Raw genomic sequence first — 27,382 nt, forward strand, 5'->3', positions numbered from 1 at the left:
TGGCAGCAAACAGGCCAGTCATTTATTGCATTTTATTTTCTTCAAATGAGATTGAGAGCCTCCACTAGAATTACTGTGGAATATAGCTTACAAGAATGTAATTTTTGTAACCAGACTTCTCTTCCTTGCCTCTTAACCTATTTTTTTTTTTTTTTTTTTTTTTTTGCCTCAAAATGTTTAATGTAGTATAATAATTTTATGTTTTCAGTGTTTTGGGGGGAAAATCATTTAAAAAATCATTAAACTATCCCATGGATAGGATTTAGTTTCAACATTTATTTTTCTTCCAATATGGTCCAGTCTTCTAGGCTGTAAAGAGTAAATCATTCACTTTTGAAGGCCCCTAATTCTCTTTTATACCAAATGGATTGTGTTTTTGATAATGTCTATATAATAAATGGCATCAAGCTTATTACTCTTTTGTTTAAGAAGGACAACAAAAATATTAGTAAGGAGAAAAAATAACTATCAAAGCATAATTCTTAGTTGTGTGTAAATACCTCCCCTCCATCTCTTTATTTCCTGTTAGCAATAACTTTTTTTTGCAGTGACCCAGAGATCTAGAAGTAGATGAGCAATGAAGTATGACCACCATTTTACCCTCTTAGGCAGTGTTAGAAATTTTGTTTCATGTGACAGATTGGGCAATGTGATTATTTGTATTCCAAAAGTAAGAATACCATAGCAAAAGTGAACTGAAGCTCTCATTCATTTCAGTTTTTGGCTTTGTTGGTATGTTTAGTTTATGGAATTTTCTGGAAGGGACACAAACCACACTCTGCCCTTGGTTGCTGAGATTGCCAGGCTTCAAATTAGAGTAGGGAAGAGAAGTAGGGAAGAGAACTCTTCCCTGAGGGCTTGCCCCAAAAGATTCTTACATATTCAGATCCCAAAACTAATGATGTGGTTAGAGCTCACAGGCCTGGTAAATTAATGTGTGCGGCTAACTGTGATCAGATAACATTCAGTCAGCCCAGTGCTTTCTACACCAGTGAACTAAAACTGGGGTAACATAAACATTTGCACTCCATCAGGAACCCTGTCACAGTTCGGCAGCATTTTAGCCCCAGCACTTACCACCAGCTTGGCAGTACATAGTAGATAAATGTTTGAGGATTAAGTTATCCAAATTTACTTTATTAATTGATTATTAAATTCCTTTACAAAGGAGGAAATTCATGTGTATGTGTGTTTCTACTAAGTGAAATTCAAAGAAATGCTACCTTAATGATCCAGAAAATTCTACCCTAACCCCACCCAAAAGAATTTGAGTTAAATGTGATCAGGTTTTAGGTAGATGTTTGTGTTATCAAGGAACTCGATTCATGGCCTTGGGAACAGAAAGTCCCATTTCCAGTTCTAGCCTGGGCCGGTTGTGTGTCTAAACCCTCTCTGCTTCAGGTATGTCAGCTTATGGAGCAGAAAGAAAACCTTGAGGGTGAGCCAGGAGCCAGGAGGCTGCTGCTGGTTGGGATTAGATTAATGAGAAAGAATACCACTCCTTTCTAGTGTTTATTCTGCAGTCATTGTGGATGCTAACTCTTCATAAAGATCTTGCTTTAAAATTCTCTTAAAAATGTAGACCACCCTTTACTTTAACTTCACAACAGGTAAGGTTGTGAACACAGAACCTGAGCTAGTTACTCTAATTGAACCTTGATCTCAGGGCCGGATGAGATCAGGGCTTGAGGGCTGAGTGTTGGCCCTTAGCAGCACTGACAATTTAGAGGGAGATGGGTGCCTAACATAAATCCCTGGGCCCGAACTTTGGTCATGAATTTATGGCCAAAGGTCGTAACCCAACTGAGAAGCTTGCCCGTGTCTGCCACCTTCCCTTCATGAAATTGCACAGTGAAGAGTGAGTCTGGTTAGGTAGCCAGTTTTCTTCCTTTCAGCTGTTGGGCTAAACCCCCTCTGACTGAGATAGAGCAAGGTTTCTTTTTTTTTTTTTGGTTTTTCTCCGGTACTGGGAACCGAACTCACGACCTTGCGCTTGCCAGGCAGGTGCTTTGCTGCTGAGCTAAATCCCCAGCCTAGAGCAAGGTTTCTAATCACAGGTATCACTGGTTTTACTTACCTGTTATTTCCTAATATTCTTCTGCCTTCTCGTTCCATTAATCAGAATTAGTCTGTAAGAAAAGAAAGCAACAAAAAAGATGTTTTGGGGGTATTTTGGTTTGTTTTATTTTTGTTTGTAGTCATTAAGTCCAAAACACGCTGAGCTAGGTAAAGAAGATAGATTTAACATGAGATTTGTTAAGCCTTAAATCCTACGTTGAACTGCTCTGAGCGAATTTTTTCATAAAGCCTTTGTTAAGAAATCACCCTAGCATGTATTATTTATTAAAAAGGGATTTTGTGTATTGGCCACAAAACTTAGCAGTTTTTCTAAATATTATTAATAAATGGGAGAATTTACTTTTGTTTCAAACAACCAGCCATAGAACTCACTCTCTCATTAAATTGGTGTCTAATTATGCAAATGCAGGAAGTGAAATAACAGAGGTGCCATGTGCAGAGTGACCTCAAAGCTCTGGAGTTGGAAAGAGGGAACGAGCCCTCTTGATGAAGTGTCCAGAAGCCTGAGTAAGTGGGTAGGGCTCATTGCGACCCAGGAGAGAGTCAGAGTAGACAGCCACAGTACATGGGCTTGAGTGTTAGCTAGGAAGAAAATGTGTGAGAACCCCAAATGAGGGCCGTGTGAAGAGGGCCTTGCGGCTGAGCATCAGGGACTCTGCTCTCAGGGAGGTTTATCAGCCAGGCTGGTGTTTCTTTTTTCAATACAGTAATGGCAATAACTTGAGTATGTCTAGTTTTTAAGGTTATAGAGTACTGACACATTTTCCCAGTTCTTAGAAGTTAGTGAAGTGGCAACATACAGTGTGCTGCGTGGAAGGGACTGGCAGTCACGGGTGACTTGCCGGGGCATCGCTGCTCACAGTGCGGTGTGGCTTGGCCTGCAGCCCTCTCCTGTGCGTAGGCCTGTCCTTTTTCATTGAGTCTTAGGGAGGAGACAGGCAAGAGTTAACAGGACTCAGTGCGATGGTCCCTGACTAGTGGGGTTTGTTTGGGATTTTTTAAAATTTTTTTTGGTACCAGGAATTGAACTCAGGACCTCACGCTTGCCAGGCAGGCACTGTTCCGCTGAGCTATAGCCCCTGCTCCTGATTAGTTTTAACTAGACAAAAATCACTAATACTCTTCTGAAAGTGCAGAATGTGATGTAAAGGGAAGAGTTTGGAGACCAGTGTGAAATGAGTTTGGCTTTATCACCTGTTAGAGGTGTTTGAATTGGTGCCTCCCATCCTGTACACACGTGCAAATGTGTATTCATGTGTGTAACAAAAATCTGTTTTGGTTAAAGACAAAAACATAAGCAAGTGTTGCTCACACAGGGGTGCCATGCCAGTTTTCTGTCTCATGTCCTCTTCACCTGAACCATCAGCAGGCACTTGAGAATCCACCTTGCATAGTGTTTTGTTTTGTTTTGTTTTTGTCTTTTTGAGACAGGGTCTTGCTATGCAGTTCAGGCTGGTCTTCTAGCCCAGGCTGGCCTCAAACTCACGGCAGTCCTCCTGCCTCAGCCTTCCAAGTGCTGAGAGTACAGACATGCCCTACCATGCCTGGCTTCCACCTTGCATATTGACAAGTCATCTATTCTGAAATAATGTCGCTTGTGTTCTACCATTTGAAGTGACCTTACTGGCCATTGAGTTAAATAAATTCCTTCACTTTGTAGACATTGCAGCTCAGAGATAAAGTGGATGGAAAGGCTAGGCAGCAGTGTCTTGCAGATCTAGACCCATAGCCAGCCTCCCACTTCCCAGGACCAGTGCTGTCTCCCACACTGAGGCCCTTGGAGAGTTAGTACTCCAGGTAGCTTCAGGATTTCTTTGGACACGCAGAGAGAAAGAGAGATCAAGGACTACCAAGGACAGCTCCTCCAGGGGCCTCACATAACAACCTGCCAGAAACCTTCATTGTGTGTTCCTCTCCTATTCAGAGAAGAGATCAAATCAGGCCCAGGAAGTATTCCTTTTTTCTGTCTCTAGGCTCTGATAAAAACTTTACCATTGTGATTATTCCATAGTAAGGCAAATACTGATCCCTTGCTGTGCATAAGTGACCCAAACTCAAGTCTGCAGAGCAGTTGGGGCAGAACTGAGGTTCTGAGAGGGACCATCCAGCTCCATCTTTTCTGTGAGGGACTCATGTCTGTAGGGGATTAACTCAAAGCCAAACTACATCTCAGAGGCAGGGCTCAGACTGATTGCTCTGTTAAGCATTTAAAATTATGTCTTCAGACCCTAGAGGTGACTCTTTCAGCCCATAATTCCTTTTCTCTCGGAATGAGAAACAACATGGATCTGGGACAGAAGTGTGGTTGGTAAAGATTTGGGACAAGAAGAGACCTTGGGGAAGGAAATAGGAAAAGACCTGAAAAAAAGCCACAGAATGTGGATAGTGGTGTTGGGAGTAAAGGGGATGCTTGTTAAAATGATTTAAAGAACAATCAGTAAAAATAGTTATTCCCTCAGAGGAACTGCCTCCCTGCCAGCAGAGCCCCCCTTCAATCCAAGTCCCATGAGACTGATATTGATCCTTGTCTCCATGTGAATGGGCATTCAGACTTCCGCATCAAAAATGATGCAGGAGAGAAATGCACCTGTTGCCATGGAAACAGTCCTGTCACACTAGGAATCTGACTATAATTAATGGAGGCAAGAGAGAGCATGTTCCTTTCTTTGGCAGAATTAGCCACTCTAAGGGTCAGGCTTCAAGAAGTGTTTATGACTGAGAGACACAGCTCTCCCCCTCCTGCTTCCACCCTGTTCCATTGTGTTTAGTTCTCTCCATTGTTATCTCTTCCTTTTAAGAAGATGAAGTTTAGTAATATAAAAATAGCCCTTAAAAAAACAAAAGAGAACTAAATGCCAGATGGGAGCCAAGTCTGTTTCTTCCTTTTATGTAGAAATGTGTGCCACTCTTGTATTCTAGATTCTTGGTGTAGCATAAAGAGAATGAACTTTGTAGTCCTAGTTTGCCACATACCAACAGCTGGGATGATTACTTCATCCTCTAAAGTTTGTCCTCACTTGTAAAATAGCAAGAATAATTCCTATAATTCAAGGTTGTGGTGAAGATTAAATGTGACATAGCCATAAACCACGTAACAGAGAGGTAAACACACAGTAGTTGTTCGGAAAATAATAAGTAGGAAATTTTAGATCTCGGGAACTGTGTAGTGACCCTTATATTTGTATATGTAGCTCTGTAAGATCATTATCGTCTCTGTAAATTAACTTCCTGTATTGCTTCCTGAACTTGCTCAGATACTGTGCCTTAGAACGTTTGAGAAACACCCTCTGCAGCTACAGGACACAGGTCAAGGGAGTTGGTATGCTTTAGCTTTGGCCTTGATTCTCACTCTTCCTTATGTTCTACCACCAGTACATCACCCAGCTTTGCTCTATCTTTTCTGTTTTATTATAAAAAGAATTAACATTCCATTGATAATGAGTGACTTTATGAAGTAGGGGGAAATGTTTTTAAAATGTGAAGGCAGAAATGTACTAAATGAGGAAACACTGAAAGTATTCCTTCTAAAATCAGAAGACACAAGTATATACTCTTAAGTTCCTCTTCAGTGTAGTACTTAAAACTTTACCCAGAGTAGTCATGCAAGAGAAAGAAATAAAAAAGGATTCAAATAGGAAAGGAAGAAGTCAAACTATCCTTATTTGCAGTTGACATGATCCTTTACATAGATCGATAACTCCACCAGAAGATTCTTAGAACTACAATACTCAGCAAAGTGGCAGAATGTAAAATCAGCAGACACAAAAAAATCAGTAGTGTTCCTCAACACCAACAATAAGCTCCCTAAGAAAAGAAATCAGAAAAAAAATTTCCATTCAGAATAGATTTTTCAAAAAAAATTAAACACCTAGAAATTAACCTAACCAAAGAGTAGACGATCACTAACAAAAAACTGCATTGCTACAGAAAAGAGAATGAAGAGGACATTAGAAAATCAAAGATATCCCCTGTTCTTGGATAGGCAGAGCCAATATTGTCAAAGTAGCTCTATTACCAAAAATGATATATAAGTTTAATGCAATTCCAATAGAAATACCATCAGAATTTTTCACAGAGCTAGAAAAAACAATTCTAAAATTTGTATGGAACCCAAAGGACCCAATAGCTAAAGCAATCCTGAGCAACAAGAGCAAAGCAGGAGGCATTGCAGTCCCAGACTTAAAGTTAATGCTACATTAATAAAAACAGCATGATACTTGCACAAAAGCAGAAATTTTAACTAATGGGATAAAATAAAGGATGCAGAAACAACCCTAAGCACCTTCACCCATCTGATTTTTGACAGAGGGGCCAGTTAACTTACGCTGGAGAAAAGATAGGTTCTTTAATCAGATGGGTGCTGAGAAAGTTGGTTATCCACATGTAGAAGATCCATTAGATCCATATCTCTCCCTATATACTAACGAAAATCAAATCAGAATGGATCAGAGACCCAAATATAAGAGCAGAGACACTGAATCTACTGAAGAAAAAGTTGGTAAAACTCTTGAAGACAAAGGCATAAATAATCAGTCACTTCGTGAGAAGAATCCCAGTTGTACAAGACGTAATACCAAAAATCAACAAGTAGGATTATATCAAATCAAAAGCTTCTGCTCAGCAAAGAAAACAAGTAACATCGTGAAGAGTTAGTCCACAGAATGGGAGAGCATTTTTGTCGGCTGAGTCTCTGACAGAGGACTAATGTGTGGAATATATAAAGCATTTTTAAAAATTAGATGCCAGAAGTAGAAGACCCAATCAAAAAATGGGCAATTAAAATAGTAGAAACTTCTCAACAAAAGAAGTACAAATGACCAATAAAATACATACATGAAAAAAATGGTCAGCTTCTTTGGCCGTTAGAGAAGTAGAAGTCAAAACAATGCTGAGACTACCTTATTCCAGTAAGAGTGGCTGTTACCAAGGACTCCAAAAACAACAAATGTTGATGAGGGTATGAGGGAGAAGGAACTTTTCTACGTTGTTGGCAGGAATATAAACTAGTATAATCACTTTGGAAATCAGCATAGAGATTCTTCAAAAAATTGAATGGGGGAAATAATTATCAGTATTATCCCCATCTTCGAGACAAGCAGTTGAGAAAGCACTGATTTGCTAGGACATACGCAAATTGTAACATGAGCCTTAGAAGCATCCTTTTCTGTACCAAATTGCATGAAAAAGCATATTCTCTACATCAGGTTGGTTCGTGTTTGATGCTTTAAAAGATATAAAGGCCAGGAACAGTAGGAAAATAATACATACACACACTTGGGAGAAAAGGACCCCCTCGCCATCTCAGTGTGATTTTGAAGGAAATTTTTAAAAATTTTTTTTTAAATTTTCTCCTTCCTCTGGCTTTTTGGCAGGATTATTTCCCCCTAGCCGTTTGAAGATTTCTAACCATTGTCCAGAAAGAGGGTTGGTTTGTCAGCCATTTTTTATTTCTGTTCTTCGTCTCATGTTCTTGTGTTCCTAATGGGTGGCTCTTGTTGGGCACTTGAATTGCGTTCAGGTCTGAAGTGAACCATCCTTAGCTCACTTGGCATGGTCAGTCAACATCAATATGAGATCTCTAAGATACGCATCATACTTTTTCAACCTGTGGGAAAGCACCATCACCGTCCCCTACTCACCCCCTTAATCTTTGTGTTCCCATGGAAATGAAAAACGTTCTTTCCTGTTTGTGGGAAGGAGATTCTGAGAAGACTCCTTCCCTATCACACTCAAACTTAAGTGAGCTGAGATCTGGACTTTCAGGATCAAATCTGAAAGAACAGTGGTTATATTATATTGGGTAGAAACTGTAGACTGGGAAGGAACTGACAGCCCCCATCTATTCCTCAGCCATCCTTCCACTTTTCATTCACAGCATCCTGCTCGCCTCTGCTTAGGCAATAACTTTTTCTGCAGTGCTAGAGGGTGACTTAAGAGCATGTCTGCTGCTGCTAGTGGAATGCTTCAAGGAAGCAGCACCTGTAGGCAGACAACTCACTGTCTCATTGGTCTGGGGCACGAACACTGAGAGGAGAGGAGAGGAAAAGACCTCTGGATAAATGCCAGAAAGCCTTGTAGTAGAATTCATACACCTTTCTTAGGGGCGGCTAAATCCTTATCCTTTGCTGTCCTTCAGCTGAGCATTTCCAATACACCTGAATTAAATTAGTTCTGAAGTTTCCAAAGAGAATACACCTCCCTCCCCACTGTTTGGTGTAAGGAAAGCTCTCATAATGTGAGCAGCTTAACTTTTAGAGACATTTCTTTTTTACTGCTGTTATTTCAAAATAGAATTTATCACTTGTGGTAAGGAAGGCCCAGGCTTCTAATCTTACTTCCTCAGTGTCAAAGCACATTATTCTTTCTTCTTTGTCCGTACTTATCAACAGGGTGAGGGAAAATCAGGAAATGGACAAGATACCAGCAAAAGGCTGACACCTGGCCTCCTTTCCCATCAGACCAGTTCATCTGTGGATGATTCATTACATTGTGCACATGCTCTGTGTTCACAACTGGAGAATGTAGCAGAATAAAGCATCAGCCTTGCCCTCAGCATGCCAGTGGTCAAGTTGGAAGTAATAAGAGCAGTGTAAGAAACAACAGGGTAACTTAATGGTAGAGCATTTGCCTGCCGTGCACAAGAGATGGGTTCCATCTCCAGCTCTGGAGAAAAATTTTAAAAAGAAACAACAGCACAAATATAAGAAAATGATTAGTTTTCTGATCAGTTCACGCCTTTAGTGTGTAAAGTTATGAGAGAAGAGACCAGTGAGAACTGAAATGATTGGAAATGTCTCCAAGAAGAAAAGAGCCTTAGAAGGGGTGGGGCATGGTGAGATGGCCCAGGAGAAGCAGGGGGCTGGCACAGTGGTCAGCCAAGCTAAGTGCATTCTTCTGGTAGCCAGAGTCAGATACACATACATAAATATATACCATGTATGTTAGGCAGCTGTACTAGGTATTTTATAGTAAATATGTACATATACAGTAGGTGTACATACAGTATGTATGTGTGTGTGGGTATACATATTATATGTGTGTTTATATATCTTTTGTTTTATTTAAAATGTCCACTTTTCAAGAATTTCTTTTAGATTTTGATATAACTGGATAGAAGAAAGGAATGTTTGGCGTATTTACATTAGATTACCTTTTTCTTTTCCTTTTATTTTCATTAAGTCACACCCTTTCACTTAATCCCTTCCCTGTCTCCCTTACAAATGATCACTTGGAAATTCTTCAGATTTGGCGGAGTGGACTATTTTCATTTTGAGCCGACTTTAGGAGATGATCCAGCTAACAGGTGACAAACCTGTCACTACATTTAAAACAATCAGAAACTTCTCACAGGTGTTCTGGCATGCATGTACAAAAAGTTGTGTGGCTGGTAGCAGTGCTGAAATTCTCTGTGAAAAGTGGGTTTGTTTTTTTTCTAAACTTCCATTTCTATGCTCATTTGTAAATTGTGTAGTATCTATGTTAAACCTCTGAAAAGTAACTGCTTACCATCTCCTTAAGTAAACTTCCTTTGTCTAAGACTATCAGGTAGGTACTGTTCTTGGAGTAAGGTAAGGTAAGTACTGTTCAGTTGAGCACACATGGTTTTTCAAATTCTGGTTTAGGTGGGAGGGCACTGTGTGATGCGTGAGTGTGATTCTCAGGGGCCATCTCTGCCCTGTTGGATGGATTGTTTTCACCTCTGCTCTCTCCATTTTTAGCCTAAACCCACCAAGGGGCGAATGCGCATCCACTGTCTGGAGAATGTGGACAAAGCCCTTCAGTTCCTGAAGGAACAGAGAGTCCATCTTGAGAACATGGGTTCCCACGACATTGTGGATGGCAACCATCGGCTGACCCTTGGCCTCATCTGGACCATCATCCTGCGCTTCCAGGTAAGGAACCCAGACCTAGGACTGCTGATGAAACGCCTGGCAGTCTTGGCCCCCGCGGTCTGATGCAGCTCAGTGTTCTGGGGTTTCCAGGTTGCATCCCAGCCCACTGCTTTCCTGATACCACCTCTAAATGTTTGGTCTCTTCCACTTGGCTTTCAGGAACAAAAGTATAAGGATATGGCTGATGCTAAATTATCAGCACTAGACTAAAATTCACCAAATTGTGGTACATTTTATAAAATATTTTTAGAAGAATCTGTTCAGAGTAGTGCATGTATGTGGTCTCTGTTTTCACCTTCTCGTTCTCCCTTGGATGTGAAGAAGTACTCAGGGAGTATGAGCGAAATCTGTATGTTTTGAAGCTATGATGATTTTAAGGGTTTTTTTTTTTTTTTTAATTTCTGGGGGAACGTTCTAGGTGCAGATGTATTTTAAGTGAGAAGATACTTTCCAGGTCTTTTTGTCCAAATCTTTCAGTTTATGAGGAGACTGAGGAGTCAGAAGTTTACAGTCTTTCCTGGGGTTACATAGCCAGCCAAGGCTGCAGTCTTTCTGACCCTTTGGGAGAAAGAGCTCAGTGTTTGGGAATGAAGTACTCCTGTCTTGAGTCCTGGTTCATTCTCCAGGCACAGGCTTAATGCTTGTGCTCCTCAATGAAAATTTGAAATTCAGGCACAACTTCTTACCTTGATCTCAGGTTACTCAGCAAGCAAATATCCTAACCGTCCTGTCTCCTGGGTGACTATATTCTCTATGTCTTTCCTTCCTGGTCTGCCCCTTCAATAAAGATCTGATTGATTTTCCTGGGTAGATAAGAAACCTCACACAAAAAGAAAAGTAAAATTATAGCTTTGTTTTCTCCTTGGGACACTGAGATCAGCCTGTGCCCAATCCTTTTTCCCTCTCACTTCCCCTAAAATTGGTCTCTGGCTTGCAGTTTCTGGGTGTGGATGTGTGTGAGGAAGGAACAGCAGGAAGCTAAATGGAGTTACAGAAAGAAACAACTGCCGATTGGCTGCCTCCCAAACCTGGCTGATCATCTGACTCCATTGGGAAAGCTTTTTTTTTTTTTTTTTTTGGTTTTTCTCCGGTACTGGGAACCGAACTCACGACCTTGCGCTTGCCAGGCAGGCGCTTTTGCCGCTGAGCTAAATCCCCAGCCCCTGGGAAAGCTTTTTAATAATTCGGATTCCCAGGGCTTACCCTAATGATTCTAACGAAGTATGTCTGAGGAGGGAACCACTGTTGAGAATGACATCTTTAATGGAGTTAATTGTGACAACCAAGATCTTTTTTTACCCCCTCAGACCAGAACTCTTAAGTAGATTTCTGTTGTTTACTTCGTGAATGATTTGAAAATGGAATGAATACCATTAAACTTACGAGTCTTACTTATGCCAACAGAGGTGAAATTAGCAGGCCATTCTTAGAGCTTCACCCCAGTTTTGTAGAGTAAAGCATTTTATTTCTAATGTCTTTGACCTCTGGTAATCAGAGCATGGAAGGACATCCTGATTGTGGCTTGTGGCTTCTCTTGAGCTGGCACACACAGCCCTTTTCAGGATTCTCAGCATGAACTAGGTTGAGTCATTGACTCATTAGCTTCCCGACAGCTTGCCTTTTTCTACACTTGTAAGTGCCGGTGCAGGCTTTTTCCCTTTGCGATGAGAGGCAAATATTGCTGATATTAGCGTATGGCCTGCAGTCTTGGTATCTTAACGTGACTCAGCTTCTTCCAGAAGCTTTTTGAGTCATCACCTGTTCCACAGATATACTATATATTGATTCTGTATCAGCCATTGCTCAGCTCATGTTGTCTTCTCAATAAAACTTTTGTGTGTTCACAAAGACCTCTTCACCTAGCTTCTAAATATACAGTCTCATCTTCAGTTTCTAGCACTTGTTTCTGTGTTCCCTGTAGCTCTCAGGGTGTACCCTGTCCTCTGTGTGCATAAAAGAAATCCATTAACTTATGATAGTGATACAGGTTTTGTCCCTTTAAAGAGAGTAAAAGATGGTGAGAGAAACAGGAAGTCTTGAGCTTGTCTAGTCAACAGGTAGTGGCCTCCTTTAGAAGGGTGGCTAGAACTCATTTCTATAAGAGCATATCTGGGGTGCTGGGGATTTAGCTCAGCGGCACAGCACCTGCCTGGCAAGTGCAAGGTCGTGAGTTCGATTCCCGGTACTGGAAAAAAACAACAACAACAACAACAAAAAAGCATATCTGGGAGCAGATGCCCATCATGAAGAAGCGTAAGAAAGCTGATAGTAAAGTTCAGCCTGTCTTTCTCTGTAATTCTGTTTCACTCAGTGAATGTGATATTCTTTCACATTTACTCTCCGCACATGAACTAATGATTCTAATAAGTGTTTGGGGTTTGTATATGTTCAGACTTCACATTCTTACCACAATTAAAACTGGATATTTTTAAAAATGCAGTTGTTTTAATTGCTATGTATTTCTAATTGAGTATATAACTTTTTATTCTTACAAATAGATATTTTATCCTTTCTCTTTTTCAAAAAAAATTCGGGGAGCTATTGTGGAATGAAAGGAGGGAGGCTTGACATGAAACAGGACAGAGAAGTTTGAAATGGTTCAAGCCAGACGGAGAAAGGTGACTTCCTAGGCTGAAGAGGGCGAACCTTGTAGTGCGTGGTTCAGACTGCAAGCCAAAGCCCACTTATTTATCACTAAATGCCAACATTGTAGTTAAACCTGAATACTGAGGTTTTAGCTTAGAAAAAAACTCATACATTAACATTTTTTATCTTAGAAGAAAAACACAGTAACGGAGCTTTCAATGATACAAGCAGCTTTTTATTGAAAGGTAAAACTGGTATTTGGTGTGCTTTTGCACAGTTAAAGTGATCTTTGCAGTTGTGTGCTTGCTGATAATTTGTCAGACCTTATCTAGGGAAACTTGGCTCACATGCCGACAGAGAGGGTCCTGCATGCCACTGTCTTAGGCTGACACCATCGTCTTTCAACCCCCATCCCAAATTTAATTTATGAAAGAAACAGACAAAAGGGTATTTGGAGCATTTATCTTAAATCACACAACTGATAAGTGGTTCCTAATCCAAAAACATATGTCTACAGGTCCTTCTGGTGAGCTTATCAGCACTTCATATTCCTTGTCTCGTTAAAAACACACAACAGCATTCTGAGGTAGCCATGCTTCTTGCCACCCCTCAGATGAGAAAGCTGAGTTACGCAGGTGATAGAGCCTCTGTTCAGACCCAGTCTGGCTGTGGTGCCAGTCAAGCAGGCTCTATGCATAAAGTCGAACATATGCTGCCTGGGAGGGGCTTACAAATGCAGACCTTGGAAGCATAGCATGGAATAGACTCTTTCTCTGAGAGTTTGGGTCAGCTTTCAGGAAATGGTGCACATAGTGTCCCTGTCAGTGAAGCCTTCATCCTGTTGTGAAGATTTTTTGGTTATAAAAAACTGGACCAAATATTTTTCTGGGTTCTCACAGATGTATTGTGAGAACCACCCAGCTAGCTTGTAGTTGGAAAGATCTCTTGATGGCAGAAATGACCTCTTAACAGGTGCTGCAAAGTCATGAAGGCACCTGTCTTCCCGGCAGCCTTAGCCCTGTGCAGAATAGGAAACCTGGTTTTCTCTGGTATTTTTGAGGTAAGCCCTGACTTCAGGAAGCAGTCTTCATTGATGTGCAGAACAAATAGTCTGCAGGGTGAGGCTTTGGTCTAAGGTTTACTCTTTATACAAATGAAAACCTGTTCTTCAGTGGCTGTTAGGCAGCTGACCCATCTATCTTTCTGTGTAAATCTTAGATCCAGGATATAAGTGTGGAAACTGAAGACAACAAAGAAAAGAAGTCTGCCAAGGATGCATTGCTGTTGTGGTGCCAGATGAAGACTGCTGGGTGAGTGTGAATGCAAAGGGTATCAGGGCTGTGTCTTCCAGAACCGCATTCTACTGTACTCATCACTTACAAGGTGTTGACTAGTATGTTTTCCATAGCTTCCATTGAGAAATCTTACTAGCGCATAAGCAGTTGCTATGTTGGTGTTTCAGTGATCTCCCAGAATGGGAAGAGTTCTGTTTTAAAGACTTGTCATGCATATTTCTTCAATCAGTTGCGTTCTCTTTATTAAGAAGACTCCAGAGACGTTTTGTTTTGTTTTGTTTTGGTTTTGGTTTTTTGAAACAGGATCTTGCTGTGTAGTTCAAGCTGCCCTTGAACTCACAAAGTAGTCCAGTCTGGCCTTGAACTCCTGACAATCTTCCTGCCTCATCCTCTCCAGTGCTAAGAGAGTAATAAGGTTATTGCCATCCGCCATTACTTCTGGCTTGAGATCATTATATTTTAAAATTTAAAATACTGAAAGCATCATACCTGCCATATTTCAAAAATGCAGTTGAGAGTTTTCCTTTCAATATCTGCTATTTGGGGGAGCTTTGCACAGTAACTTTCAGAGTAATTTTAATGTATTTTCTGTCCCATTTTTCTTTACATTTATTCTTTCCTTTTTTGGTACAGGGTCTCACTACATAGTTCAGACTTGTCTCAAATTCAAGGCAGTCCTCCTGCCTCAACCTTCTGGGTGCTGGGATCACAAACATGTACCACCACACTCATACACAAACATTTACTCTTTAACTGAAGTTTTAGTGAATATATGTATAGAAAACTTCATCTTTTTTCTTGGTTACTGAAGTTGTCCAGATTCAACTGAAACTAAATGTATAAAGTTCTCATCATATTGATTAGGGTCATAGGATCTCTTTGAGAACTGATTTTGTATCAGGTTAATTAGAGAGTTATTGTCACAACTGTTTCACATGTAGATGCAATTATATGACCATGACATATGCAAACTGCGATGAGTTTATGGACTAGTACATGGGTCGTGTCTGGTGTGAGCCTTTAATGAAACAGATATAAGGTTATTAATCAGTGTGATATAGAAAAGTTGATTCATTGGGGCTAAGTTGCAAACATAGGGAAATTTTTAGGGAGGTACAGTTTTCATTATTTTAATTCTTTCCACAACCCTGGTCACAAAACAAATGGGTCATGAACTAAATCAAGTTCAGTGGTTAGGTTCAGTGTTGCCCTTAAGGGGAAATCTGATTCAGTTTGCGACCAGAATCATGGAAAGCGTTAAATTTGTGAGCCAAGATACCACTGTATTTGTAAAACTTCATCCAGTAAAGTGACATAAGGAAAAGTGAAAGTTGAATGTCACATGAACAGATAGTCCAAGATTCCTTGTGCCCCAGATCATGTGTGAATTCAGATCCCGATGACTGCAGGTCCTGGTAGGTGGAGTAGAATGCCAGAGGAAGCAAGAGGCCTTGGCTATATCTAGCTTCCCTCTTTTGTGAGAGTCAACCCTTAGCCAGAGCCACATAGGTTTATATGTTATAGCAAGCTGGACTGAGGGGATACTGGCTCTCACCTTACCCTTCTTGACATTCACTGTCTTGAATTTTACAATACTTACAAGCACTGTTTTTAAAATACTGCATTTAGCAAAAATATGATATTTACTTGTTAATTCTGTTACTTTTCTCTTGTTTTTTTTCTTTGGCAGCTACCCCAATGTCAACATTCACAATTTCACCACCAGCTGGAGGGATGGCATGGCCTTCAATGCACTGATACACAAACACCGGTAAAATAATCATACTAATTATTGTGGGGTGCAATGTTGGTGAGGTTGAATGTTTCTGTCCTCCTGCAGCCAAGCTGGGGGACTTGATTTTCATATCCACTGCCTTTGATGTACCACAGCGGACATTCCTGCATTCCGTATAAGGAAAATTTGGGAGAATATTCCAATTTCTCCCAAATAAAATAAATAAATTTACCCATTATCTTCCATTCTCTTAATAAACTTTGGAAATGTTTGTTCAGAAATCAGCTGTTATTATTGGAGACTTACCACAATATTTTGTTATGTTCTGCTGTTGTTCTACATAGGCCTGACCTGATAGATTTTGATAAGCTCAAGAAATCCAATGCGCACTACAATCTGCAGAATGCATTTAACCTGGCAGAGCAGCACCTTGGCCTCACTAAACTGCTGGACCCTGAGGGTAAGGGCTATAGGGATGAAAGGTGGGATTTCAACATCTCTAGCATCAAAGGGTTAATTTAAAACCTGTTTACTGTCAATATGTTTATTTGTACAGTGTGCTTTGGGAATTATTAAAGGAAGAGGAGCATAATTTTATTTATGGAAATTAAACGGAGCTTTGTTAGGTAGGATAACATTAGAACAGGATTTGACAGATGAGTTTCCAGCCTGAAGGAGAGGGCATGCTAGGCAGAAGGATGTGAAACAGAAGTGCAAAATAAGGAAAGATGAAGGAGAGTTTGAGCACCAGAGATTCAGTGGGAATTATGTTTAGGGTATGGTGGGAAACACTCCTGAAAAGTGGGATGGGGGCCTGAAAGCTAAATTAGAGATGGTTCGTCAGGCAGTGTGGAATCATTGAAGGTTCATACTACTGATGTTCATAGTAGACAACCTAGCATAGGAACTCAGCAAATGCTTGTTGACTGGCCTTCAGCAGTAGGCCAGTGCTTTGGGATAGATGAGATTGAGGTAGGGGCCTTGTTAGGGGTTGGTGCTTTGTTTACTACGTGCAAAGAAGTACTTAAGTGAGGAAAGTGTAGTCAGAAAGGGAAGACAGAAGTGGGAGAAGCAGTAGCCCTGACATTTTTTTTTTATGATTGTATCGCATTTTCTGAATTCATCACTCTACTCTGTGGATCCTTGCAGCGGCCTAAAGTTTGACTGTGGGTGTTACAGCCACGGCTGGGTGGGGCAGTCCCCCAAATCCTAAATCCAGGTTTATTTTAATGTGGGTTCTCAAAGGAACTTTTCCTAGTTTTGCAAAGCATTTAAAACTTAAGAGAGTTTGTTTGTAGTTCTGGAGGTTTTTATGGTCTTTCAACTATGAACAAATATTAGAGCAAAAAAGCATATGGACCAGAGTGAAAGTTCAAAGTTCTTATAAATACACAACAGAAAGTTGTAACTCCCCAAGGGCAGAGCGAGGTCATGAGTCTGCCAGGCTGGTCTGCATCTATTTTTCAGTGCATCAGATTCACTGATACATTCATTACAGGAAGCTAAGATAAAGTTGTCTTTGTGCTAACCCAGTAAAATGATTTCTCAGTATAAACAGAAAGCTAAGATTCTTTGAGTTACAAATTTTTGTGCTTAACCCCTCCCTTACTATGGGAAGATTTTCCTTAGCCCTAGTTCCTTGTACTTTTACAGAGAACCTCTGTTTTTCTATCACACTGATAAATTTTTTAATAACTTGCTCATTTATCTAATCACTACTCAGTATAAAAAAGGGGTTGATGTTTCTCAGATCACAAGACAGGAACCAAACATAGCAGTTGATGTCATGGATCCTGAGGGTTTGATCTTGAGAAGTAGTTATTCTAGACCCAGACTAAGATTAGGCTCAACTTTTATTAGTTGTCCAGTGCTTCAGGAAACATTATTTAAAATATAAACAAGTTAAGTTTTTTTTTTTAAAGTTTTGCTTACTCCTTCCACTTATTGTTGATATTTTGTGTGTATTAAATTTCATTCAAGTCTGGTATTTTCCTCCCATTGTCTCTCCTCTGGGCATACTTGAATGAGACTAACCAGATGCAGGAACCCTCAGGTGGGAACCATAACTGTAGTCTAATTCTTGATGCCAGTGACTTCTTGGTGACCCTGGACTGAGAATCCAATCCCCAAGCCATACTGTTCTCAATCTCACTTCACATAGTGCTGTTTGGAGAGTAGAAATGAAAATACGAGTATGAATGAAAAAGAACGTGATGTTACCTATTAAGTGCTGTCCTGTATGTTCTGTTTTTAATCTGCCCTGAGTTAAGTGCTTTCCTCATTATTGCTATACCTAAAGACTTGCCATTTTACTTATTTGATTCCTCTCTTAATAAATAGTTATTAACCAACACTTTGTGTAGGACAACACACTAAGATTTTGGGAGGTGGCGCAGCATAAGGGGCTAAGACGTGTTTCTTTCCCTTATGGACTGAGTCTTGTAAGCAAATAAATATTGCATAAACGAAAATATGCGCTAGAATTGGACTTTATGGCGAACTCCAAAAGGAACAGAGAGGAGGACAGTGGTTTTAGCTTTGGGAATCAGAAATGGCTGTGTTGCAGTTTTCAGGTTGGACCTTCAAGAAGAGCAGGAAATGATGGGCTGGGGAAAGCTGTTTCAGGCAAAGAGAGGTGGCGGAGAAATGGAGGCACATTGCTAAGTGTGGGGAGCAGTGCAGAGTAAAGTTTGGTTCAGATACATAGTATCTGAGAAGAAGTAGTAGGTACGGAGTTAGAAATATCTAGAACAGTGCTTGGTACTTAGGAAAAGCCTGATAAATATTTGAGAAATTGGGGGCTGGGGATTTAGCTCAGTGGCACAGCGCTTGCCTGGCAAGTGCAACGTCATGAGTTTGATTCCCGGTACTGGAAAAAAAACCAAAAAAAATTTAAAAAATTTTTAAAAATAATAAACATTTGAGAAATGGGTGGATGGGAAAAAGAGGGAAAGTTACAGCCAGGCTTTAGAGGAAGAAAGACCTTACACTTTTCTTCAGACCAAAGGGTGCTTCTAAGAATATTAGAGGTAGGAGAAAGTATATTTGTGGCTCTGCAACGTGTAAAGTGAGTAGGGCAGTAGAGATGCCCAGTGAAGGAGTAGAGAAGCATTGTAAGACCCTAGGCAGTAGAGAAGCCCTCTTGCAGGTGTGGTTATGTGACAGGGTGGGTTTGAACCATGAGTGAAGTCAGAATTCCATGACCAATTGCATATGGATGACAAGGAGAATAAGGATGTCCAGAGATGGGGTGACCAAGGCAGATCTTGGTCCTGTAGGCCAAAATGAGGACTCAAGAACCACAAACCCAGTTTGGTAGTAGGGGTTGGGGAAAAGGCAGAGAGACATACATGGTGTGTCTGCAGAAGGCGTTTTGTGTGCTCATATGGTAAACAAATTGGTGACATGATTTCATCATCATCATCATCTTAATGTAGTGATGATAGAATTCTCAACATGCCGGGCTGTTAAGTGCTATCACACAGTTCTAGGTTGTTCCAGCTGCCTGGGTGGCAACATTCTGAGCAGGAGACTGAATAGGGTCTTCTATGGTTGCAGATATTAGCGTGGACCACCCTGATGAGAAGTCTATCATCACATATGTGGTGACTTACTACCACTACTTCTCTAAGATGAAGGCCTTGGCTGTTGAAGGAAAGCGAATTGGAAAGGTGAGCTCACACTAATTCAGTAAGTTGTGAAACAAATGAAAGTCCGTGTCTTCCTGTACTGCTGCTGAGCACCTCATTCTCACATGCACTCATCAGGTTTGCCAGTAACAAACAGAACACCGTGAGGTGGCCTCTCCAAATAACAGAAATAGCCAGAAGCCTGCCCTCAAAGGGGAACAGGAGGGAGAGAGGGGCCGTGACCAAAAGGTCTAAGAGGGGAGTTGAGAGGGATATCAGATAAGAAACACTGTTCTCAGCCTTTTAACGAAGGTTAGTCTTAGGCTTTTTTATTTTTCATTTGGCTGAAGTTCTGCTGTGTTTTTCAAAACACCTCAGACAAGATGACATTGTCCTTTCAGTGCAATGGAATGGAAAATTCTTGGGACGGGGTCAGGTTAAACAGAGCCCTTTTTGCTTCTCTGAAAATTTGGGAGGTTGGGCTATAGGAGTCATTGAGAATATTTTCTGGGGAGGTTGGATGGTCTCAAAACCAATTACAGTTATGTTCCTCTGTCACTGGTCACAAATAATAGCTGCAGTCTGGATGCCTATTATCAGATGGCTCCTTGAGTTAAAATGCTTTAGCGAAAGTGGCATGGAACTGTTTCACACCCAGTCATTCAGCATGCCTATTTTCATGTAACTTACAATCATTTTTTCTTGCATGGTGATACAGTCTTGATGTTGTTTTCATAACCCTTATTCACAGGTGCTTGACAACGCTATTGAAACAGAAAAAATGATTGAAAAGTATGAATCACTTGCCTCTGACCTTCTGGAGTGGATTGAACAAACCATCATTATTCTGAACAATCGCAAATTTGCTAATTCACTGGTCGGTGTTCAACAGCAACTTCAGGCATTCAACACTTACCGCACTGTGGAGAAACCACCCAAGTAAGATGCAAATTGCATTGCCATTAGCATGGGAGGAGACATTTCTGACTTCTGTGAGCTCTCATCAGAGGCCTGTCTTGCTCTTTTTCATGTGTTGCTATGATTTACTATAAATTATACCTTCTGTGCCTTTTCCAGTAGAAATATATCACTAATATACAGGATACAGAGAACCCTAAGAAATGATATAGGTCCTTAGTCCCTCTCCAAAACCTTTGCGCCGAATGTCTTTCAAAATACCCTGTTTTTCAGATTTTAGGAAAGAGGAGAGATGTAATGCATGTGTTGTAATTGTAAGACCCTAGGCAGGTCTGAGACAGTAATCTATAGTCAGACTCAATAAATATGTAAACATTAACATTGTATCAGATAAAGAAAGACAATAAATTGCTTCAGACCAGGTTTTGCTACCCAACAAAATTTGAGTTTCTGTATTTTTTTTAAGCTTTTTTTTTTAACAGGATTTTTGAACTCAGGACCTTATGTTTGCCAGGCAGGCTCTCTGCCACTGAGCTGCTACCCAGCTGAAGTTAGAATTCTTAAATAAGGATTATGGACCTTATCTTTTGCTTACTGTAGTCCTGAAGTTATTTTTCTGAAAATTTGAATTCTTTAAGGTCTTTGAAACTAATTGAAAATTATATTAGGTAAACATTTGAAATAATCATCAAGACTTACAGTTTAAACCTTGACTGAGACCATTAGTAAAAGAATAGTGTATGCCCTTGATACCCCTGTATGCTCCAGCAACAACCAACCAACCATCAAAAACAAACCCACAGCTGGCTTTTTCAGAGGTTTGTAAGGACCAGAGACTAAGCCACCACTATCTTTCTAACATGAATTTCACATAAATTCAGACCAAAGATGTGAAATTTTTTTCCTCCACTAAAAAATGAATTTCTCTTCTTGAAGGAACAAAGTGCAGTATGTAAGTTTATGACTGTTCTTCCCTGTGCTTAGATTTACAGAGAAGGGGAACTTGGAAGTGCTGCTTTTCACTATTCAGAGCAAGATGAGGGCCAATAATCAGAAAGTCTACATGCCCCGTGAGGGGAAGCTCATCTCTGATATCAACAAGGTAAAACTGATCCATCCAGACCCATTTGGGCCCTGTCCTCCTGCAGGCTTCAGGTTCTCTCTGGACTTCGTTGCCAAGAGGGCAAAGAGTGGAAGGATCTCTCCTTCCCTGTTGAACTGACGAGTGGCACTATATGAGTGTCAAGGATGGCAGAGAGTCCAGCAAATACTTGTTTTAGGCCAGTCTGTTGGAACTTTGGGGACACTGTTAGTTTTTATCAGACCAGCCTGACAAAGGCTGTTTGCCTTGTTAATGAATTCAGTTTACCTCTCATCTGTCCAAGACAGTCAACTCAAAAAGCCTCAGATCATTAAAAAAAATGTGAGAACCCTATTTCATGTACTTGGGATCTCTGAGCTATAGGCTTAGGATGTTGGTTCTTTCTGTTAAAGAAGCTGTAAGTAGATTCCATTGTCATGCCTATTATGTCTGCAATTAGAGAATTTCACAATGGCTATTATTTACAGCTGGAAACTTGAAACATCTAAAATTCTGTGGTGACTTGTACACACTTAGATTCTTAGGAGTGGAATGTTTGGACTTTTTTTTTAATGTGAAGCAAGACATTTTATAGAAATGAATTCAGTGTGGGCAATCAGTTAGGATTTTTAAAGAAATAACTCAGATCTGTGAGTTTTTTAAAAGTGGCCCAGGATGGAATGAACAGGGGATTCATAATATGATTTTTCTCTAAGAAAGTTTATTTTTTTTGTATGACCAGCTACTTAAGATAATTACATTGTTTATTCTTAAATATGAGACTTACAGTTTAGTTGTATTGTTCCGTATCTGTACCTTTTTTTTTTTTTTTTTTGAGACAGGATCTTCCTGTGTAGCATAGGTTGGCCTTGAACTCACTTATGTAGCTCAGGCTAGCCTCCAACTCAGTGATCCTCCTGCCTCAGCCTCCCGAGTCCTGGGGATTATAGGGTTGTGCCACGATGCCCGGCACTGTTTTGTTTTGTTTTGTTTTGTTTCACAAGTATGAGACAGAGTCTTTGAGTTTAGACAGGGGAGTGTTTTCCCATGAAGTTACATTAGGAGATATTTAAGAGTCCATGAGGGTAAAGGTGGGAATGGGATTTGCTTTTCAAGTTCTTGGGTCATTTTGAGACATACTAGCTGTTGGCTGTAGCCGGGGAATGTTCCTTCAACATGACAGGAAACCCCCCCCCTTTTTTTTTTTTTTTTTTTTTCCATTTCTCCAGGCCTGGGAAAGACTGGAAAAAGCAGAACATGAGAGAGAACTGGCTCTGCGGAACGAGCTCATCCGACAGGAGAAACTGGAACAGCTCGCCCGCAGATTTGACCGCAAGGCAGCTATGAGGGAGACTTGGCTGAGTGAGAATCAGCGTCTGGTGTCCCAGGTTCTGCTCTCAGCATTACTAGAGAAACTGTTCCTGGGGTAGTCTAGAAATGTCAGCCATACCCACAGGGCCCAGGGCTTATCCATTGTGGTGAGGTAACTCTCCAATCATCCTGTCCGCTTCCCATGAAGAGGATGTTTATAATTTCTAATACACTTTCTCTTCTGTTTATATAACTTGTCTTACATTTGGAAGCAGCCCAGCCAGAGTTTGTTTAGAGCCAGTGAGTGTGTATGAACAATTCACATTTATATGGTTTTTTAAAAATTATTTTTATTGGTACACTTTTGGTATACATAATCATATTTATCACAGGGAAGAATCGCCCCACCGCCCTCTCCCTCAGTGTTCAAACAACCCTTCAAAGCAGTGAGAGACTGGTCATGAAATAAATAAAACTGGCTTTCTTTTCCTTGGTGTGATATAAACTATCATCTACTCCAGTCTCAAGTAAGGTGCTAGAGATGAGCTGGGCTCCTCTGTAAAGTGAGAAATTACTGGTTTGTGTTTTGGGGGACAGCATCTGATCTCTAACAGGGAGTTCAAGGGCCCTGTGGAAGGCAGAAGCCAGTGAGATGGAAGACTCAGGAGGCATTGCCTTGGTTCTGTTTTTCTTTCTGTTGTTGGAGCAGATGGCTTATTTTAGTTTTCCTTTCATTTGATTTGTCTGTAGGACAACTTCGGATTTGACCTTCCTGCAGTTGAGGCCGCCACCAAAAAACATGAGGCCATTGAGACAGACATTGCCGCCTATGAGGAGCGTGTGCAGGCTGTGGTTGCTGTGGCCAGGGAGCTTGAGGCAGAGAACTACCATGATATTAAGCGCATCACAGCAAGAAAGGACAATGTCATCCGGCTCTGGGAATACCTGCTGGAACTGCTCAGGGCCCGAAGGCAGCGCCTTGAGATGAACCTAGGGCTGCAGAAAATATTCCAGGAAATGCTCTACATTATGGACTGGATGGATGAAATGAAGGTAATACTTTACTGAAAGCAGACAGAAGCCAGAGCTGACCCAACTGGGCCTTTCTTTTGTAGGACCTACCCTCTAACCCCTCAGCATACACTAATGCCCCTTGTTTAATGCCCATACTGTAAAGCCAGAGTGAAACCATTCTAAAAGTGGGAAGACAAGTAGCTCACGAAAAGGTTGTAAAGATAACCATCTCAATAGCCAGAGGTCTGTTATTGTAATTTAGATTTTAGATCTAATTTAGTTATACTCCAGTGTAAGGCATCAATCAAATTGTGTTTTTCTTTGTTTTTAATTCTTCAGAGCTGAACTAGTTTTCAGATCTTTCTGTGTCTGAGTGATACTTCTGTGTATAAGGTGGTGGTAGAGGGAGGTGGAAGGGTGGTAGACAGTATGGACAGGTCACAGACCAGTACCCAGGCAACCAGAGCTCACCTAGTGAGTGGCCGAGTTTCTTAATCTCTTTTGGAGCCTCTGTTCTTTGTAAATGGACTTTGTACTTACCTGTCTGCCTCCTCTGGTTATTGTGAAGTAGACGTGTGTTGGGAATCACACAGAGCCTGGGACAGGGCTGAGTGCTAATGGCTGCTGATGCTGGTTTGTGCTGCTTCCATTATTGATAGCTTTGACATGGGGTTCCAGGCTTTGTACTACTCAGTTAAAAGAGCTGTCATTGTGCTATGCCTGTTCATGTCCTTTGGTGCAGGCCATGGAACACTCATCCATGTCAAGCCAGGGACTTCCTCAGAAATATATGAATAAGGTAGAAGTCCCATCTAGAGAGGATGTGGGACAATTGATAGAAAGAAAATTGGCTCTCTCAAGAAACAAAAAAAAAGTATCAGTGGGCTCAATTTAAACCTAACAGGTTGTTTGGGGTCTACTAAGCATAACAGGCACCTGACCCTACTCTCTTACTCGGTAAAGAAGAACCTTCTAAGCTTTTCAGCTGGACTTGTCTCCCACTGATTATATGTAAGTATCATAGAAGCACATGAGTGTGCTTCGAAGGAAGGAAAAGAACTTACTCAAGAGGTCAACAACTTGTAAGCAATTTCTTTAAACTTTGAAGTGAACAAACCTGTCACCTTCATCTTTTACCTTCTGTAATAGTGTTGCTGCTGCAGTTTCTTCTTTTATTTTTTAAAGGGGGGGTGTGCAGTACTGAGGACCAAACCCAAGTTCTTCATACTGAGCTACATCCCCTACTCTTTATATTTTATTTGTTTTTTATTTTGAGATAGGGTCTCACTAAGTTGCTTAGGCTTGACTCAAACTTGTGATCACCTGCCTCATCCTCCTGAAGTGCTGGGATTACAGGTGTGTGTCATGATGCCTGGCAGCATGTTTGTTTTTGAAGCCTCACTTTACATTTTGGAATCCTTCATACAGATGTTACCCCCTCCAACCTTTTTTGTCTTTTATTGAATTATCTGCTTTTTGGTGTCAGTTAGGCTTATGTACTCCAAGGTAGATGATCCTTAGTGTATTATGTCTCTCCTGATGCTGATTTTCAGCATTGTTTTGTGGTTTATTATTTTTGTTCTGCCATCTTCCCCTGAAGCTGTGGGGTCAGTGGCAAGCTTGAAGGAAGGTACAGCTCGGTTTCTGGCTTTCTCTGCTTGTCCAAAGATGACATAATGCTGAAATCAAGCCACATATCTTTCTATTGCCTCTTGTGCATAGGTGCTACTATTGTCTCAAGACTATGGCAAACACTTGCTTGGCGTGGAAGATCTGTTACAAAAGCATGCCCTGGTTGAAGCAGACATTGGGATCCAAGCAGAGCGAGTGAGAGGTGTCAATGCTTCTGCCCAGAAATTTGCAGCAGATGGGGAAGGTAAGCATGGAGCATTCCAAACGTTACCTTCTGAACGCCAGAGATTCATCTCTATAAGTAGTAAGTCGTATGTGACATGGGAGCTTTTGACACATAGCATTGTGAGTTCCTGGTGAGTTTGTCTGCCTCTGTGTCACAAGATACAATGGAGTAGCCTTCTGAATAGTTTAATTCTGTCTAATTTCTGAAATAAGCACATATTTTTCTGAAACATTCTATTTTAAGTGGCTTGATGTTTTGATAATGAAGCTCATCTGACCACACTCAATAACCACATGTAATAGCAACCTAAGCAGTTTATGGTTTCCATGCTTGGTTGCATCCTTAGAGAATGTTTAGAAGGTTTTGGCTTTCCAATGTTTTTAGAAACAATTAAATGCATTTATCTTCTTCCATATAATTATGTGCTTTCTTTGTTTGTAAGTGATCACTTTGTCTATGATTGGGCCAAAAGAATAATGTGTCACTGCCCCTCCCTCCTTTCCAGTTAGGACTTAGAATGTACTCCATTGCCTCTCACATGACCCTGCCACTTAGGACGGGAGATGTGGCCTTCTGCCTGTAAGTGGCCAGGAATCTGTGCAAAACTCTTATCATAAAACCACATTCTTTCCTTGGTGTTGAACAGGCTACAAGCCCTGTGACCCCCAAGTGATCAGAGACCGCGTGGCCCACATGGAGTTCTGCTATCAAGAGCTTTGCCAGCTGGCGGCTGAACGCCGGGCTCGGCTGGAAGAGTCCCGTCGCCTCTGGAAGTTCTTCTGGGAGATGGCAGAAGAAGAAGGCTGGATACGGGAAAAAGAGAAGATCCTTTCCTCTGATGATTACGGGAAAGACCTCACCAGTGTCATGCGCTTGCTCAGCAAGCACCGTGCATTTGAGGATGAGATGAGTGGCCGCAGTGGCCACTTCGAGCAGGCCATCAAAGAAGGTGAAGACATGATTGCAGAGGAGCACTTTGGATCCGAAAAGATCCGTGAGCGGATCATTTACATTCGGGAGCAGTGGGCCAACCTGGAGCAGCTTTCAGCCATTCGGAAAAAGCGCCTCGAGGAAGCCTCGCTGCTGCACCAGTTCCAGGCTGATGCTGACGACATCGACGCCTGGATGCTGGACATCCTCAAGATAGTCTCCAGCAATGACGTGGGCCATGATGAGTACTCCACACAGTCTCTGGTCAAAAAACACAAGGATGTGGCAGAAGAAATCACCAACTATAGGCCTACCATTGACTCGCTGCACGAGCAAGCCAGTGCCCTCCCTCAGGAGCACGCAGAGTCTCCAGACGTGAGGGGCAGGCTATCGGGCATCGAGGAGCGGTACAAAGAAGTGGCAGAGCTGACCCGGCTGAGGAAGCAGGCGCTGCAGGACACCCTAGCCTTATACAAAATGTTCAGTGAGGCTGACGCCTGTGAGCTCTGGATTGATGAGAAGGAGCAGTGGCTCAACAACATGCAGATCCCAGAGAAGCTCGAAGACCTGGAAGTCATCCAGCACAGGTGAGCAGGGTTCCTGCCTGGGTGCCAGGGCTGCGGCCCCCGCCAACCTGGTGGCCACCAATAGCCACAGAGGCGACCATTCTGTCGAATTACCTTTTCAGATTTGAGAGCCTAGAGCCAGAAATGAACAACCAGGCTTCCCGGGTTGCTGTGGTGAACCAGATTGCACGTCAGCTAATGCACAGCGGCCACCCCAGTGAGAAGGAAATCAAAGCCCAGCAGGACAAACTCAACACAAGGTGAGCATGAGACCAGCATGAGCAAGCTTCCTGTGTGGGGGATTGGGATGAGGTCACTTCCGGAGCCTTGGTGTCATGAACTGGCATTGCACGGGGTCATTGGCATTGCAGTGTTGATGTCATGACGTTGGCATCTGCTTTTCAACACGTCTTCATCCTGATTTTGCAGGAAGTCTTTCTCAGGTGGGACCAACATTCAGGATAGGGACAAGTTGAGTCAGCCTAACA

General features: G+C 41.4%; 1 protein-coding gene across 4 annotated transcripts in view; it reads left to right on the forward strand.

Annotated features, from left to right (window-relative positions):
- Nucleotides 1–27,382, forward strand: part of Sptbn1 (spectrin, beta, non-erythrocytic 1) — a 129,461-nt gene that overhangs the window by 65,332 nt on the left and 36,747 nt on the right. For all 4 annotated transcript variants that reach the window (XM_005391031.1, XM_005391034.2, XM_005391035.1 and 1 more), the window contains exons 3-14: nucleotides 9,798–9,971; nucleotides 13,776–13,867; nucleotides 15,543–15,623; nucleotides 15,932–16,047; nucleotides 19,146–19,258; nucleotides 19,968–20,155; nucleotides 21,119–21,236; nucleotides 22,445–22,603; nucleotides 23,277–23,579; nucleotides 25,263–25,416; nucleotides 26,045–26,915; nucleotides 27,017–27,154. In XM_005391031.1, coding sequence (XP_005391088.1) covers nucleotides 9,798–9,971; nucleotides 13,776–13,867; nucleotides 15,543–15,623; nucleotides 15,932–16,047; nucleotides 19,146–19,258; nucleotides 19,968–20,155; nucleotides 21,119–21,236; nucleotides 22,445–22,603; nucleotides 23,277–23,579; nucleotides 25,263–25,416; nucleotides 26,045–26,915; nucleotides 27,017–27,154 — 2,507 coding nt within the window. The remainder of the gene's footprint in view (nucleotides 1–9,797; nucleotides 9,972–13,775; nucleotides 13,868–15,542; nucleotides 15,624–15,931; nucleotides 16,048–19,145; nucleotides 19,259–19,967; nucleotides 20,156–21,118; nucleotides 21,237–22,444; nucleotides 22,604–23,276; nucleotides 23,580–25,262; nucleotides 25,417–26,044; nucleotides 26,916–27,016; nucleotides 27,155–27,382) is intronic.

This window comes from Chinchilla lanigera, unplaced genomic scaffold (genome assembly GCF_000276665.1).
Source record: "Chinchilla lanigera isolate Chin_1 unplaced genomic scaffold, ChiLan1.0 scaffold00040, whole genome shotgun sequence".
Lineage (NCBI taxonomy): Eukaryota > Metazoa > Chordata > Mammalia > Rodentia > Chinchillidae > Chinchilla > Chinchilla lanigera.